Genomic DNA, 17,524 nt, shown 5'->3' with positions numbered 1-17,524 from the left:
GAAAATCAAATCTAAATCGACTACCAGGGAAAAAACATTAAAACATGTTATCAATGCTAGACATAATTTAAGCTATTAAAAAAAAAAATTTCAAACCCCGAATTCTTAATTGATCGTATCACATAAATCTTTTCGAAATTATGATTTTGGAACATTTATTATATTAAGGTGAAAGGGTGAGTGTTATTCAGAATATGATACTCTCTCATTCAGTATTTTTAAAGTCAAACATACGTTAGAAAGTTTTCACGGGACGGTTTATTGACGTTTACTCGGTGAAACTCACAAGCTCACCGTTCCAGAGATCGACTCCGACACTGTGAAATAATGAATGATGATATTTTTTTTATTTATTTTCCTTCCAAAGTTTTAATTTATTTATTCTATTTCGGCAATGAGAAATAAAAGGAAATTCGCAGTCCTTTACATTTTAAGAGAAAGAAAGAGAGCCTTGCAGACGACATTTTTTTTTTCCTTTTCTTATTCGGAACTCCAGCGCTCGAATACGCTACCTTGCGGTGATTTACAAAACTGCAAATGAAACTAAAACATTGCCACGTTGCGTTCCACGTGTGTCTGTTGACGTAAACACAGGCAGTTTGTTCTGAGTATTTATTAACGCAATCGATGCGTCTTAGTTTGCTTTCAGCTACAGAAATTAATTCGTCCCTTAGTAGTATTCTCGAGCTTCTCAAAATAATGTTAGTTTTCATTAGTTCCTTAATAATTTGTGAAAGCGAAAATTCTGGATTAACAAACTTGGATAACGTTATACAAGGTAAAAATTTTTATTGTTTTGTATGAATTTGTAAGAATATGAGTTTTTTTTTCTTAAATTAATTAAACTTACCATATTTTACAGCAGCATTTAGTTGGAATGGACAGTATGCAAAATATTTTCTTGAATATATTATCGTAGAACAAAATGAATAACCGAGAAAGAATTTACTTTATTCCTTTTATTCTCAGCTGAAAGGTTTCGCCAAATTTGTTTAGGGTTATAGTTTTAGTATAGTGCGAGCAAAGTAGCCTTGGCGAGATTTCGCGTTTTTAGTTAAACCATTTTTAATTTTTATCATGAGTGGAATAAAATTGTAGTAAGATTACAGAATTCGATAAGTGAAAAGAAATAATGGTCAATCAACTGAAAAGAAAACTACCACCATATATCCGTAAGAATTTTGTTGATGATTTGCATAACATGACACAATTAAATCGTAACTCAGAAATTAGAAAAATCGAAACAGAAAATTTTTAAATTAACCGATTCGGGAATTCGAGAGAAATAACTCAGCTACAAATGGAAAACAATAATCGCTAGCCAAGCAAGGCAAAAAAGTATCTTCTTTCGATAACAATTTGTAATGTCATATTGAATTTTCTAGCATTAATTGTTATTCTTGTCAGGCCACAACTATTATTTAGTTTTATCAAGAATTGATAAATATCGAATTCAACATCGTGGAAATAGCTGCTTAGAACTTCGAACTACCTAGTTTGCATTAATCTTTGACGTTTAGTAATGCTTCTTGAATTCTCATTTCTTTCTACGTGGGCCAGAATATCCACAAGACTTTGAAAATTAATTTAAAAAGAATAAAACGAAAAAATCATACGTACGAACAAAAATCACAACACTTTTAGCATTTTCTTCGTTACCATGTGCGTTTGTTTTAGTTTTTAAGTCCGCCATTAGACAGTGACTTCAGTGCCCCCTATAGTTCGTTGGAGTTGCGAATAATAAAAATTAGTTATTCAAGTGGATATTTTATTTTTTATGTATTCTCAAAAGTATATTTGTTTTTTTTTTTTTTTAAATTATTATTATCTTTTAGTTTTTGGCAACGGAGGGGGGGGGGATTAAAATGTGAGATTTTTTTTACATGGAAGAAACAGCTTAGTAACAAACGTTTTTCTTTCTTTTTGTGATAAAATAAAATTATTTTGATGAGCTTTTTATTTTTAATTCTTTGCTGTTTCTTTTCGTGTTGAGAGCGATTCAATATTTTTTTATGGGAAAATATATTACCTGTATTGTTTAAGAGGTGCTATCACTTTATTTGTTCGTTTATTTATTTTTTACGTATCTATTTCATCAGATGAGCGAGGCATATTTTGTTTCGAAAAGTCAGCGTAAAATGTTAAGTTATGTTTGAAATAATTTGCAGTCTCGGCTAATTTTGAGAATATTGATCAGATACTAGAAAGTAGAATTTCGTTCTGGACGGAACTTCTTGCTTAAAAATGAGATGAATAATGTATGCGTTCATTTGGACCCTGTGTAACTAAAGTTTAGCGAGTTAAAAAAACAAAGCTCAACAGATTTTTTTTTCGTTGACGGCCAGGTATTTTTTCTCTTACTTTTTTTTTTTTTTTTTTTTGCATTTTTGAAGTGGTAGAAGGGTTTTTTTTTCAGTCATTTGGTTTTTCTCTTGCGTTTATCCCTCTTAATAATTGTTTTTTCTTTGCTTTGATTATTTTTAGCTACCTTGATCACTGACTTCGATTGCATCTCATGTTTTTCATTACCGATCTGCCAAACACTTTGGCTCTTATATATCTTTTTCTATCACGAGAGCCATGAAATTTGGCAGAAAATTGCTTATAACCATGGAAGGGTGCACCAGACAGTGAAAAAGTAAGCCAATTATTCGTATAAAAAATATTTGAATTTCGTTTGATCTGCAAAATTTTTACTGCAGCTAATACTAGCACAAATAAATCTATCGAGGGGCAATAAGCACTTCTTCAATAAAAGTCTCAAATTTTTTTAACCAATGAATAAACTTTTTCATACCTTCAACCAAGTCCGTCATTTCGAAGTTTCCCGGGGGGGGGGGGAGTAAAAGGGTATATATTCTATACAAATTACACCGAAAATGGTATAACAACCAACATTACGCCTGTTTATATGTAGGTTCATTCATTTCTCAAACCAGGGGGGGTGGCGTCAATTCCCCCTTCTGCCCCCCCCCTCCCCAAATAACGGGTCTGCCTTCCACATACATTTAAAAGACAAAGCACAATTAAAAATTACATGACTTAAAATGTATAATGGCCTCATCCCATTGAAGGTCCATCGACCTCCGTTCGTGATTCTTCATCTTTACCAAGAAAATCCTTCCTGGAACATGAACCACACCCAAGGGTCTGAACTGACCTTCTTTTTCTTCCGACTTTCCATAGGCGACCATGAAGCCATTTTTTAACTCAACAAAGACATGCATGTAGAAAGGGCGTGTCAATGTTCTTCTTTTTTTTTCTTTTTCACTTTACTTTGATAACAATTAAAATTATGTCAAACGCTCCAACAGGTCATACGGAATTATTTCAAGAAGGATGCCTATTATTAACATGGATCTTTTTTTTTTCTATGTGGTAAAAAAGATATCACCGTGACATTTAGCTTAGCCAGTAAGTAGCCAATAGCGTAGCTTAAAGCCCTGGATCGTAGATTAAAAGTAGTGGCACCTCCGCCATCTTGGGGCTAAATGGCACTTTTTTTCCTATGTTCGATACACTACATGAGCAAAAGTGTTAAGACGCTTTCAAAATTTCACATTTTTACGGATTTCTCAAGAAATAAAAGACCAATTGCTCTGTATTTTTTTTTTTACATTCAGCATTCGAAAATAGTAATGATTTTCATTGTGATAACTGCAATGATTAATATTGTAGCAGAATTTTTTTTTTTAAATGTGCTCCTAAATTTTGGATATTGAATTTTGTTAGTTTAATTTCTCTGTTTGTTATAAGTAGTAATGTAAAAAAAAATTCTTTTAGTATGAGCCTTTAATTTTCGATGCTTATTTTCTTTTTAAGTTCTATTTGTTTGTAATAACTACAATAATTAGCATTGTAGCAAAAAAATGTTTTTTAATATGCTCCTTTAATTTTAGTCGTTTATTTTATTTTTAAAATTCAATTTCTTTGTTTGTAATAGCTACAATAATTAGCATTGTAGCAAAAAAATGTTTTTCATATATGTACCTTTAGTTTTTGATGGTTATTTTATTTTTAATGTTTAGTTTTATGGCAAAAAATGTTGGTGTTCGCTTTGCCCTGGTACCGAATCCACTTTACCCGGGGTGTTGGGCAAAGTGGATATTTATGCCATTGTTGAAAACTGGTGTTATATCTAATAGTGTAATTAATATTAAGGACAACTATTACTGCATTACGTAAGTTCATTAAATGAAGAATGATTATTGTCGTTTAGTTATTACTTTGGAAATTGAAACAACTGTGTATAATCAAGAAAAGCATAAGGTGTTCACGTTGCCCGGGTTTCCCCTACCTAGCTATTTCATAAGTGCAAGAAGCTCACCAACACAACCAAAAGTCGCGAGAGAACAAGAGTCGCGAGAGAATTTGAATAAACTTTCATTTGACAATGAACAAACCTAACAATAATTTAGGCTCTACAAAGAACAAAGCTCATAAACCGAAGTGTAAAACCCGGCAAAACATGGATGCTACTACAGTTAGGGCAATCCTAACCTGGAAACACTGTGAAGGCTACGCAGATCCTAATCACAACATTCCGCTGCCAGGTTAGGTTTACCCCAACTGCAATCGACACAATGCATTTCTTCTAAACATGTCCTGATACTTAATACTCTAAAACTTCGGGTATCTTTCCGATCTTCGGGGGAAATTCTTACTCTACTTGTTTTTCCTATTCCAACATGCCTAAGTCTTTATTACAACGTATCAAGCTTTGAAGTTGTGAGATCCAAATCCCCTTTGATCCAATGAGTGCTTACCTGTTGCTCCGTAAGCGAACACGGTCCCGTTGTATCCGTCGACAACATTTTCCACCAGGGATTTTGTCGTCTTCTCATACACTTCCTCCTAAAATGGAGTGGAATATGTATTAAATAAATATCTAGTTCTATATAATCAGGAGCGGGCTGGGTCCCACAAGAGGGCGCCAACCTTGGCCTCCAGAGGGCGCAAGAAAAAACAAGGTGCAAAAAAAAAAAGATCAGAAAGAAAGAAAAAAGTGAAAAAAAAAGGGAGTCCAAAAAAAAAAGAAGAAAAGAAAAGAAAGAAAAGTGCAAAAAAAAAAAAAAAAAGGAAAAAAAATAAATAAAAAGATTAATTTGAATTTTGACATTTTGAATTCAAATTATGTTTTTCGCAATCACGAGTGTGTGTGTTTGTGTATGTGTGTGTAGACATGTGTGTTTGTGTCTGTGTGCTGGCATAAGTGTGTGGGTAGTTGTGTGTATGAATGTGTGCGTGTGAGGGGGGGTATGTGTATGTGTGTGTAGGCATATGTGTTTGAGTCTGTGTGCAGGCATGAATGTGTGGGTAGTTGTGTGTATGTGTATGTGTGTAGGTGTATGTATGTGTTTGTGTGTGCATGCGTGTGTGTGTAGTTGTGTCTGTATGCGCGTGTGTGTAGGATCAACCCGGTGGACGCAACCCGGAGACGGCTTTCGCTATAGCAGCAGCATCGTGAGGACCGGTCGACGGTGATGGTGCGGAGGGTGGCGGTGAGAAAATAAAATGAAAGGACATCATAACAGTCAAATGAGAACAATAAGCAATCGTGATTGCTCAAAAATAAATAAATAAATAAATAATAAAAATAAATAAATAAAATGAAGTTGCACTTAAAAAAAATAAAAAAGAAGATAAATTAAAAATATATATATAATCAGATATACGATGGGTCAGCGGGACAGTCCGCCCCTGTCCATAATAATTAAACGAATCGAAGTCTCTCGTGTCCCATTTGATCGATATATTACACTAAGCATTCCCGTATCCGGCATTGCTCGGGTAATGGAATTAGCAGGGGATAACAGTGCTTGATGCACCTAGTTACGAAAATCTCCTTTAATAATTATTTATTACATATATTTTTTCTAATTTTGAAAGGGTCCCGGAGTCCCTGGACTCCTTATATATACAGTGGCTCCCAAAAGTCTTCGTACACCTACGAGTTTCAACGAAATAGGCCCCAATCTATTGGTTAGAATCAATATTTCGGAACAGGTATTTAATTATAAGATCTATGATCAACTTTTAACAAAACTACATGAAAAGTTTTTTAAAAATATTAAAACTTAATTTTTTAAAAATCAAAAACCAAAAAGTGCCGGAAATTTTATCTCACAAAAGTCTTTGTACACTTTATAAAATGTCTATATATTATTGAATAATCTAACTTTTGATTAAGTTATTAATTAGTAGAATATCATACAGTATTCATAAAACCTTTTAAACGTCTGGGAATAGATTTCATTCTTTTTCTTTCTTTTTTTTTGCATAATTTCTGAGTAAGATTTCAACCACACTTTGAGTCTTCCTGTTTCTAGCTCTATTTTCATTTTAAAGCCCTATTTTCGAAATCTAGCCCCCAGATATCTCTAAATACGTTACATTAAGTTGAAATTTGGGAGATTGAGAGGGTATTTTCTAAACTTTAGGACAATTTTCGAGGTACTACGCGCAAACGTTGAAAACCGCATGCTTCTTATCGTTATCTTGATCAAAAACAAAGTTGTTTCCAATAACCAAATTTTTGGCTAAGAGTTCAAGATTGGTTTTTAAAATATTTAAAGGAACAGTATGATTCATTATTTCATCAAAAAATTACAAACTATCAAGTCCTGATGCTGATATGCACCCTCACACTGGAACACCTCCACCGTCCTGATTAACTGATCCAAATAAGTTCTTAAGATTAAGTTCCTAATTTTTTCTTCTACTTACAGTTATACAATAATTTAATCAAAAGTGTTGAATTAATTTTTATCTGTAAGTAAGACGTGATTCTAAAACGTTTTTAGCTTATTTATCATTGATTTTGCGACGAAAAGCATAAGCTTTCTGTTTTTCGCACGACCAAGAAAATTTCTGCGGGAAGAGGTCCCATTTAATCCAGCTAATCAGAGAACTTGGCGAACAATTTTAGAGGAAAGTTAAATGTAAAATGTTTCATTTAACTCTGCAGAAACTTTTACAGCACTCAAATGTGTATTTTTCATAAATTTTTAAACTTGAAATCTCCGATCACGCTTTATTAACTTTGTCAGTTGACCTTTTCTTACCTTGTTTTCGGTCCGATTCTTTTCTTTAAAGCATTTTATCTAGCACTTTACTATGGAATGGTATAAATTATCTAGTTTAGAGACATTTTAAACCATTTTACCGCTACTGTGAGGAAAAAAATCAAATTTTGAATGGTGTTTGCGTTTTTTTACGAATAGCAGCCATTTTAAAGCACAATATTAAGGAATAAATAAACAAAAAACTAAAGCCAAATGACTTATAAGGGTCAACACAATGCAAAAATATTAATAAAACGGCATATGATTATTTTAATCATGAATTTATTCGAAAATATTTACGTGTACGATGACTTTTGTGGCGTGTTATTTCTCTGTTTCTTCGTTTTCTGACCCATTTCAAAAAGAAGATCCGTCAATATTTTGAGAAAACCGATGTGTTGTATTAATGACATAGGAATGATGGGAAATAATATCGGACTTCATATTCGAATTCAGTTTCGAGTTATTTTGATTTTACTAAAAAATTTCAAAGTGTACGAACACTTTTGGGAGCCACTGTATGTCCTTGTCCGTAACAGATCCTTCACTGTCATTAACGATCCTTTTAAAGTACTGATTTTCTTTACCCGAGCAATGCTGGGTACGGGAATGCAAGAAAATATATGTTATCTCAAGACATTGATTTTTATTATTTACTTTTACGATGTGAAATAAAACTTAAATGCTTTATGTATTTATCTGTGATTTTTTTTTTTTAAACTTCGTTTCCAGTTTTGAAAAAGTGAAAGGGAAAGCCAGAAACATTATTATTTGGCTTAAGAAAAGCCTCGAAGAATCACGTGAGAAACAAAAACAATATCAAATTTAAAATTCGCAACTCCAAAAAAACTATAGGGGTCGCTGCAGCCACTGCCTAATGGCGGATGAAAAAGGTAAAACAAACGCACTCCGTAACATATAAATCGCTTCGAAGCTTAGTAAATGACAGAAATTTTTGTTCGCATGTTTAATTTTTTTGTTCTATATTCTTTTGAAAAGATTTTTCGAAGTCTTTTGGTTATTCTGACCCATGTAGAAAAAGATGAGAAATCAAAAAGTATAACGGAAAGTAAAAAAATAATGCAAAACACGCAGTAAGTTGTTCTTAAGCAGCCATTTTCACGATGTTGAGTTCGATATTCATAAATTTTTGGTTCTTTTCGAACAAGATTTTCATTTTGTACTGTCTTTTTCTATACATTAGTACTTATTATGTCCAGTTTCGTGACATTTCCGGCATTTGTTGACATTTTTGTCACATAGTGCACATACGTGACAGTAAGACTGTCAAGAATAACATTCAATACTAGATAATTTATTTCTATGACCATATATATTCAATATCAAAAGAGGAAGATGATATTTCATTCTTTTATTTAGCTGGCGCAAATTATTTTATTTATGTAATTGAGTTATTTCTTCGAATCGGTTTACTAAAAAATTCTCTACAACTTAATTCTCGCTGTTTCATATGTTTCTATTTCTCAACTAAGTGTTAAAATTCTGCAATGCTATTCTGATTAAATCATCTACAAAATGCTCACGGATACATAGTGGCAGTTCTGCTTTAAACAATGATGCATTTAATTCATTCGTCATTTATGATTTAACTGATAAGCGAAATCTTGTCAAAATACATTATTCTTTCACTCAATACTAAAACCATAATCCTAAGTTGACGCACTATTTCAGCGATAAAAATTCCAAGCTTTTATTTTTTATTGCTAAAATTCTTAACGTTATTTCTGGATTTTTCAATCCGTTCTGCGATAAATATTTTCAAGAATATTTATTTGCATACTGCCCATTTCAGTTAGATGCTTTAGTAACAAGGTTATTTAAATCATTTATGTGGAATTAGGTTAAGGAATGGCAGTAATTTTTCAGCTCCAATGTTACTAAGTGCCTTTCTTTTCATCGAAATGAAAAACTAATATTTATTCAAATTCACTCAGAACAAGATAATTAAAATGCGTACTCATAGTTTATATCAGATATTTTTGATGTTATGCTGTAGCGAGTGACGATTATAAATGAATTATGCAAATAAAAAAAATGCACATTCGCAACTCCAACGAACTATAGGGGGCACTGAAGTCACTGTCTAATGGCGGACTTAAAAACTAAAAAAACGCACATGGTAACGAAGAAAATGCTAAAAATGTTGTGATTTTTGTTCGTACGTATGATTTTTTCGCTTTATTCTTTTTAAATTAATTTTCAAAGTCTTGTGGATATTCTGGCCCACGTAGAAAGAAATGAGAATTCAAGAAGCATTACTAAACGTCAAAGATTAATGCAAACTACGTAGTTCGTAGTTCTAAGCAGCTATTTCCACGATGTTGAATTCGATATTTATCAAGATCATTATCTGACAAGAATAACAATTAATGCTAGAAAATTCAATATGACATTACAAATTGTTATCGAAAGAAGATACTTTTTTGCCTTGCTTGGCTAGCGATTATTGTTTTCCATTTGTAGCTGAGTTATTTCTCTCGAATTCCCGAATCGGTTAATTTAAAAAATTTCTGTTTCGATTTTTCTAATTTCTGAGTTACGATTTAATTGTGTCATGTTATGCAAATCATCAACAAAATTCTCACGGATATATGGTGGTAGTTTTCTTTTCAGTTGATTGACCATTATTTCTTTTCACTTATCGAATTCTGTAATCTTACCACAATTTTATTCCACTCATGATAAAAATTAAAAATGGTTTAACTAAAAACGCGAAATCTCGCCAAGGCTACTTTGCTCGCACTATACTAAAACTATAACCCTAAACAAATTTGGCGAAACCTTTCAGTTGAGAATAAAAGGAATAAAGTAAATTCTTTCTCGGTTATTCATTTTGTTCTACGATAATATATTCAAGAAAATATTTTGCATACCGTCCATTCCAACTAAACACTGCTGTAAAATATGGTAAGTTTAATTAATTTAAGATTAAAAAAACCCCCATATTCTTACAAATTCATACAAAACAATAAAATTTTTTACCTTGTATAACGTTATCCAAGTTTGTTAATCCAGAATTTTCGCTTTCACCAATTATTTAGGAAATAAGGAAACCTAACATTATTTTGAGAAGCTTGAGAATACTACTAAGGGACGAATTAATTTCTGTGGCTGAAAGCAAACTAAGACACATCGATTGCGTTAATAAATGCTCAGAACAAACTGCCTGTGTTTACGTCAACAGACACACGTGGAACGCAACGTGGCAATGTTTTAGTTTCATTTGCAGTTTTGTAAATCACCGCAAGGTAGCGTATTCGAGCGCTGGAGTTCTGAATAACAAACTACTTGTTTTGCCCAAAATGGAGCACGTGGAACGCAATGTTTTACCTTTTTCGGCAATTTTATAAATCACCGCAAGGTAGCGTATTCAAGCTCTGGAGTTGCGAATAAATGTCAAGATGAAGTACTGAATAATGATTTGAATGGAGGAAAGCCTACGAAAATAAGGAATTTATATTTCAATTGCAGGTTTTAATTTCGCAGAAATTAAGGGGTTTTAACTAATTTTTCCAGAACTAATTGATATTTCGAAAAATCCTTTCTTAGTGGATACTTTCGTAATCATTTGGACATGCCTGCCAAATTTCAAGTCTGAGGTATCAGCGGTATTGGCTGTGCGTTGAGATACATATATATATATATATATACATATATACATATATATATATATATATATATATATATATATATATATATATATATATATATATATATATATATATATAAATATATATATATATATCAAGACATTGATTTTTATATGTATAGATTATGAAATAAAAACTTCGTCCGGAAAATTTAAAATGTATACCATGACTGCACAAGAAACAAATTTAAATCAAGAAAAAAAGGGATCTCCTTTTCAATGCAGAAACAATTTTCAAATATTTTATTCACTGAAAAACAAGTATACCGTTGGAGCTCTGAAACACACATCTGTATTTTTTTTTTTTTTTTTAAACTATGTGCTCTTTTAAGGCTGTTGTAAAGGAATGTGTTGCGAAGGAATTACAGTACATAAAGAAAGAACAATGCGTTTTCTGATGAAACTTGCACTGAGACATTATTATTCATTTTTGACAGTAAATTTATACCTTCAAAAAAAAAAAAGTGGAAAAATTTCCCTTTTTTTCGTGGGGAAAGTGAAACATAAAATATTTTTTCGAACGAAATGTTTTCTATTTGGTAATTAAAGATAACTTCGATCAAGTGAATGTAATTATAAAAGAAACAACGCATTAAATGGACCAATACTGGTGCCATAAACGAATCAATGAATGAATTAATTCATGCATAGAGAAAAAGGAGTGTATAAAAGAATGAATAAATAAGAAAATAGGTGGTTTTTTAATGCAACAAAAGTTATTTTTGATAAACCAGAAAATCTTACAACATGTCTATCAAATTTTGAAACTGACTTGTGAAGGGTGTCCCAAAATTAACGCAGGATTTGAATTTGCCGCCATTTTTGCAATAAATGGTTGGCAACCCTGAAAAAAGAACAATTTGACAGCTGAGAGTTTAGGGTAATCAAAAATGGAGTGTTATACGATACAATAACGCGCTTTCATTATTGAACAATTGTTTCAAAAATAATGAAAGTTGAGGCTGGTCAAGCAGTTACTGTTATTGGCGCTCGGTATCGCAACACGGTAATGCATGGCTGGTTGTGGGCTTGTTGACGTAGACCTTTGAATTCAAATAACCCCATAAGAAGAAATTTAAAAATGTTAAATCACACGATCTAGGGTGCCAATTCTGATGACCGAAATGAGAGACTACGCGACCAGGAAATGCCTCATGCAGTAATTGAAATGTTTCACTCTCTCTAGCTGTATGGTACAATAACACCCCATTTTTACTAACCCTAAACTCTCAACTGTCAAATTGTTCTTTTTGCATGGCTGCCAACAATTTATGGAAAAAATGGTGGCAAATTCAAATCTTGCGTTAATTTTGGGACACCCTTTATTATTATAAACCATTGTCTTTAAAACAGTTTTTTTTTTTCTTTTTTTTTTTTTGACGAAGCTAGAGGTTAAGATCATAAGATAAAATGCTGCTACATAGGTAGCGCAATACAAGCTATGAAAATATTTTACTTTGCTCCGCGTCCCCCTACATATTTTTAAGATGTTAAATACACTTGATTTGTGTTGAACAAGAATGGTGTACAATGCATTATTCTTAGAACGTTTTTTTTTTTGGTTAGTTTTTGCATTTACATTTTATGTTTTACAGGCAACACAAACGATTTTTTATTCAATAATTTTTTCACTGCGGACGATTTTAAAAACATTAATTTTCTTAAAATGCCGCTTATTAGTTTTATGTTTTGAAAATTGCAAATAACGTTCATATTTTCAATGCATATTTGTACCTGCAATCATTTTCCTCCTTGATTTTAAAGATATTAAGTATACAATTGATCGCATTCTAATTGTCGAATCGGGGGGCACGGCAGTGCCCCCGCCAAGTCGAGCGCGAAGCAAACACTGCCGTACCATCCTTTACTGGAACCATTTCGCCGCATTTTCAGGCCCCTATTTGAGAACCTTCTGATGAGATCAGAACGCAGAAATTTTCGTCATCCAGTAAGCTATAATCACATACTTAAAATCCGAAATTTCAAGTCTGTAGGTCATTTAGTTCCGAAGTTAAGCGAAAGCAAAGTTTCGCATTTATGACACTCACTCACTCACGATCATCAAAATAGAACTAGTACTTCTCATAAACTCAGAGAGGTGAAATTTGGTACAGAGTTAGGGTTTAATGGCCACATAAAGGGAAAACTATAAAAACTAGGATAATCGAAGATCTGGAGTGACCCTGATTAGAAAACACAAGAGCCCAACCAAACTATCAGAGATCGACATACCGCCTTTACAAAAAAGATTCAACTTGGTTGGCCGCTTCATTTGATGTCAAAAATCGAAAGTCTGAAGTATCTAATGAAGAACCCTCAGCTGGTCTCAGCTGTATTAGAGATATGGTAATGCCCCCTTCTACTATTGGTACATAAAAAAATCGACTGTCATTGCAAAAGTCCAGCGTAGTGGGACACATCTTCTAATTTAATTTAGCCTAAATTTAGTCTACTCGAATATTACGCAAATTAAATGTTTCTACAAAAAGAAGTGAAATCCCACCAAAAACATTCTGTAAAAAACTAGCCAAGTCTCGATGGAGCTGTTTGTTTATCTCTAAAAAGTAATGAAATCTAGACAAAGTCATGACAAGTCGAAAGTTCCTTACTGCGATTTCTTTATTGTTATAGTTAATGCTGTGTGGCTTGGCCGTTAAAGGGTACACAAGGGTACAAAACCAGGTGCTCCATGACACGATTGCACCAATCTGTCGCCAGAACCGCTACCCATTGATGATGGAAAATTGCCACTTGGAAAACGTGTAAACAAAATTGACTTGTACCCACTAACGTATAAAGAATGTTCAAAGGCCAAGTCACACAACATTAACTATAACAGTAAAGAAAAAGCAGTAAGGAACTTTCGACTTGTCATGACTTTGTCTAGATTTCATTACTTTTTAGAGATAAACAAACAGCTCCATCGAGACTTGGCTAGTTTTTTACAGAATGTTTTTGGTGGGATATAAATTTCATCTTAAGTACATTTCTACAAGCTGTAAAATAGTGTACAAATGAAATGAATGCATACATTAACTGTATGTTACACACCCTGCGAAAATTATGCTTAAAAAACATATGAGGCAGTGATAAGCAATGGGATGTAAGGTGACATTTTAAAGTTTTGAGTTAAACGACTTTAAAGATAAGGTCCTGGGTAGGCTTTCATTGATTTTTTTTTTCTAAATCATGCTATACAGGAGCACCTACCAGGGCTACTAGTACTATCTCTTGCCCCAAGACAGAGAATGGGTTCACTTACCATTTGTAATGGTTACCTCCAAATGTTTAATGCTGCCAATTACATCCCTTTGCTTCTCACTGAAGTCATATGAAGAAATAAAAGGAACGAAAATAAATTCTGAAAAAACTTAATTGGGGTTCTCTATAGTCTATTCCAAGACTTTATGTATCAGATTTATGAAACTTATCAGTAGGGCTAGGCTCAGGATGAGGAACCTACGGTCTCCTTGAGCTTTTTAAGCCTCAAGGAGATCGTCTTGCCTTCCCAATCATTTTCAACTTGCTCAAAAATGTTCAGTTAGTATATTGTGATTGCGGTACACTAGCGCTATTATATTTGTGTGATTTAAAGTACTGTTTACTGTAGTTATTCAGTATGTCTATTTAAAAATGCTATCATAAACACAGAACATTAACCCTTAATATTTTGCAATCCCGATTTTTTGCCCAAATTCCACATTTAATGGGACATTTCAACGCAAATTAGTTCTCCAATCCTGGGCTAGGCCCCATGTGGAACAGACACGCATCCAGAAATACTTTAAATTTTATTAACCGAAAGATCTAATTATGTGGCTATGCGACGTGTTCTTTAGGAGTTGACTTCGTACGCCTTAGCTCGCGGGTTCTGAACACACGGTCCAAGTGTTTAGTCTGTGATCGTCATCTTCCTGAACGATTATGCGGTTGGTTAAGGTTATCTTTAGTGTCTATTTGACTCAACCGCTCTCGGCTAAATTAAATTCCTAGTGCAATATTGCATGGGGAGAACCCAAGTGGAGTCAGGTCGGAAAGTACTAAAGCTATTGGCACTGGAAAAGGATACAACCCTGAGGCAACTATTTCCTTTCGGGGGGGGGGGAGGACTTTTAGATGATTATTTGGTAACATGCGTGGAAATGAGACGTATGAAAAACTGATAGCATATTTTGTTCAGTGCAGCTGCATAAACTTAATGCAAGATATTCTTTTAAATGGCAAAAAAGGAGACCGTTTGAGCAATTCAAGTTTGTTTAGAATGCCTTTTCATCACGCCATAAATCCCATCATTTATTTTGTTGTATCACAATGTTCCCATGGTTCCTAAAAAGTAAGAAGTGCTGTCTATCATCTACTAAAGGAATTAAGAGATATTTTTCTCGAACGCTTCGTTCTCTCATTCCGTCGCAAAGAAAAACTTTGACAGAAGAATTAAGTGTTTTTTTTTTATTATTTAAGTATCTATTGACTTCGAAACGTCTACTTCAATTCCACAACAGCAAATACGTTTGCGCTTTTCTTGAGCATGTTCCCGGAGATTCGGAGCGAATGCCCGCGAAACAAAACCTCTCGGTTTAATGGACGAAGTCCAAATTGAACGCCCTCGATTTCAATACTAGTAGTTCGTTCCGTGCGTATAAAAAGGTACTTGGTGCTTCCGTGACTCTGACGGCCACACCCGTTAAAAGAGAAATCACGGCCACACTGTTTCGGCCTTGCTAAGCTCCTAAGTCGGAGTCCGACCTTGCCTTTTTCTAATGAACACACTTCATTTTGTTATGTACATAGAATTAAGTAATAAACTAACATGTTTCATGAGTTCGGTACAGCTCTTATCGAAATTACCTTCAATGAGGTTGTTTCCTTCAGTCAAAAGTACTACCTTTAGTCACTGAAATTTATAGAATTAGTAAAAGAAAATAATAATAATAATAACATGGAGTCAGAGAAAACTTTCATTTTCCCAACGCTTAATTTTTAAAAATGTCCGATTTTGAAAATAAGGCTTGGTATTTATGACACCACAAGTGATGTACTTTGACGCATCTCCACTGGCGCGCTGAATGCTTACGCTTGCTGTCTACCGCGTTTCTAGCTTATGATAATTCAATAGTGAATTGAATATTGCGCTCTAAGCTTGCTATCAACCATTTCGTTGCCAGTTCATGTGAGTAAAGATAAGAATCAAATATTGCGCTCTGCGCTAATGGCATCAGTGAATGGCATTTCATCACTTGTGACGTCATGTGCAGAAGCATAAAAAATGAAATTTAATCTGCGCACCGATTAGAATATTTTTTTGAAAACATCAAACTTATGTCAAATTATTTAAAAAATGGTCAAATCGTATGTTTTTAAGCATGTTCTTTCAGAAAGAAACTTTTATAATTTCGGAAACGACCCCATTGTAACTTTTTAGTTAATATGTGTTTTCAATTCTTCTTAGCTCATCTGATATATTTTTGTAATCGACTATATGTTCCCCAGTTGGGCCAAAAAGGTCAACTTAGGTTGCTTATGTCAATTTTAAGTTAAAAGGCAGACATTCATTCTTTAATAAATAAAAAAAAACAGGTGCTTTAAAAAGACAAATTGCGTTATTTTTCATTTAAAATTTAAGTTATTCGTACAATAATAAACCAAATACAGTTGAACTCGGTTTATATGAAATGACAAAACTACACGAACTTGTTCGTATTAGCCGTTTTTCGCAACAACCGTGAATGAGTGATACTGTGCAAAAACGTAGGAATGCTTACTTATATTTAAAAACATTACTGCTAATACACACATTGTAATCTTACTATTAGTGCATTCAGAAAAAATCACTTATTTCTTAGAAAAATGAAGATGATAATCGACAACGGGGTGGTTTCCTTCAGTCAAAAGTAGTACTTTTAGTCAATGAAATCGATAGAATGAGCAAAAAAAAAAAAAAAAAATAACATGGACCCAGAAAATTCTTTCATTTTCCCAACAGTTATTTTTTAATTAATTTTTTAAAATGTCCGATCTTTCAAACAAGGCGTCTTTTCTATGACGTCACAAATGATGCTCTTTGGCGCATCTTTGTACCGCGTTTCCACGTTATGATAATCAAGAAGCGAATTAAAATTGCGCTCTACGCTTGCTATCAACCATATCGTTGGCAGTACACGGGAGTAAAGATGCGAATTAAATATTTTTCTCTGTGAATGGCAACACAGAATGGCGTTTTATCATTTGTGATGTCATCGGCAAGAAATGTTAACAATGAAAGCTCACTGATTTAAGTAATTTTTTAAAAATATTAAACTTAAACAAATTATTTAAAAAATGGTCAGATCCTATGTTTTAAAGCATGTTCTTTCAGAAAAAAATACTTTTAAAATTTTGGAAACGACCCCAATGGAAGATGAGCAGTTTTATCTGCGAGTAAATTGAAATGTCCACAGGTAAACGGACTTGATTTTCTATGAATAATTTATAAAAACGGAAATTACCGTAGAAAACCACGAACTTTTTAAGTAAAGAGATCAGAAATTGTTATTCGTTTCAGCTGGTACTTTCAATTTAATGTACGTATTATACGTGACATTTTTAAATGTAATTAGATAGCAAACCAAGCTTGACAATCAAAATGTTCGTTTTAGCCATGATTTCGTATTAAGCATGCTCGTATTCGAGTTCAACTGAATTTAGGGGACGTTGTTCCCCGAAATGTTTTGACATTCTCTGGCGTTTCATCTGGCGGATCTGGCGTCTGGCATTCATTGATGTTTTTGTTTTTCCATCTCTAGAAAAAGCG

General features: G+C 33.3%; 1 protein-coding gene across 1 annotated transcript in view; it reads right to left on the bottom strand.

The window, feature by feature from the left end:
* The window catches only part of LOC129224776 (kinesin-like protein KIF19), a 131,120-nt gene that overhangs the window by 41,273 nt on the left and 72,323 nt on the right, over nucleotides 1-17,524 (bottom strand). Inside the window, exon 4 of the mRNA XM_054859323.1 lies at nucleotides 4,767-4,854. Within this exon, the coding sequence (XP_054715298.1) occupies nucleotides 4,767-4,854 (88 nt within the window). The remainder of the gene's footprint in view (nucleotides 1-4,766; nucleotides 4,855-17,524) is intronic.

Source organism: Uloborus diversus, chromosome 6 (assembly GCF_026930045.1).
Source record: "Uloborus diversus isolate 005 chromosome 6, Udiv.v.3.1, whole genome shotgun sequence".
NCBI lineage: Eukaryota > Metazoa > Arthropoda > Arachnida > Araneae > Uloboridae > Uloborus > Uloborus diversus.
The sequence above is the reverse complement of the archived record's forward strand: the minus strand, read 5'-3'. Positions and strand labels throughout refer to the sequence as shown.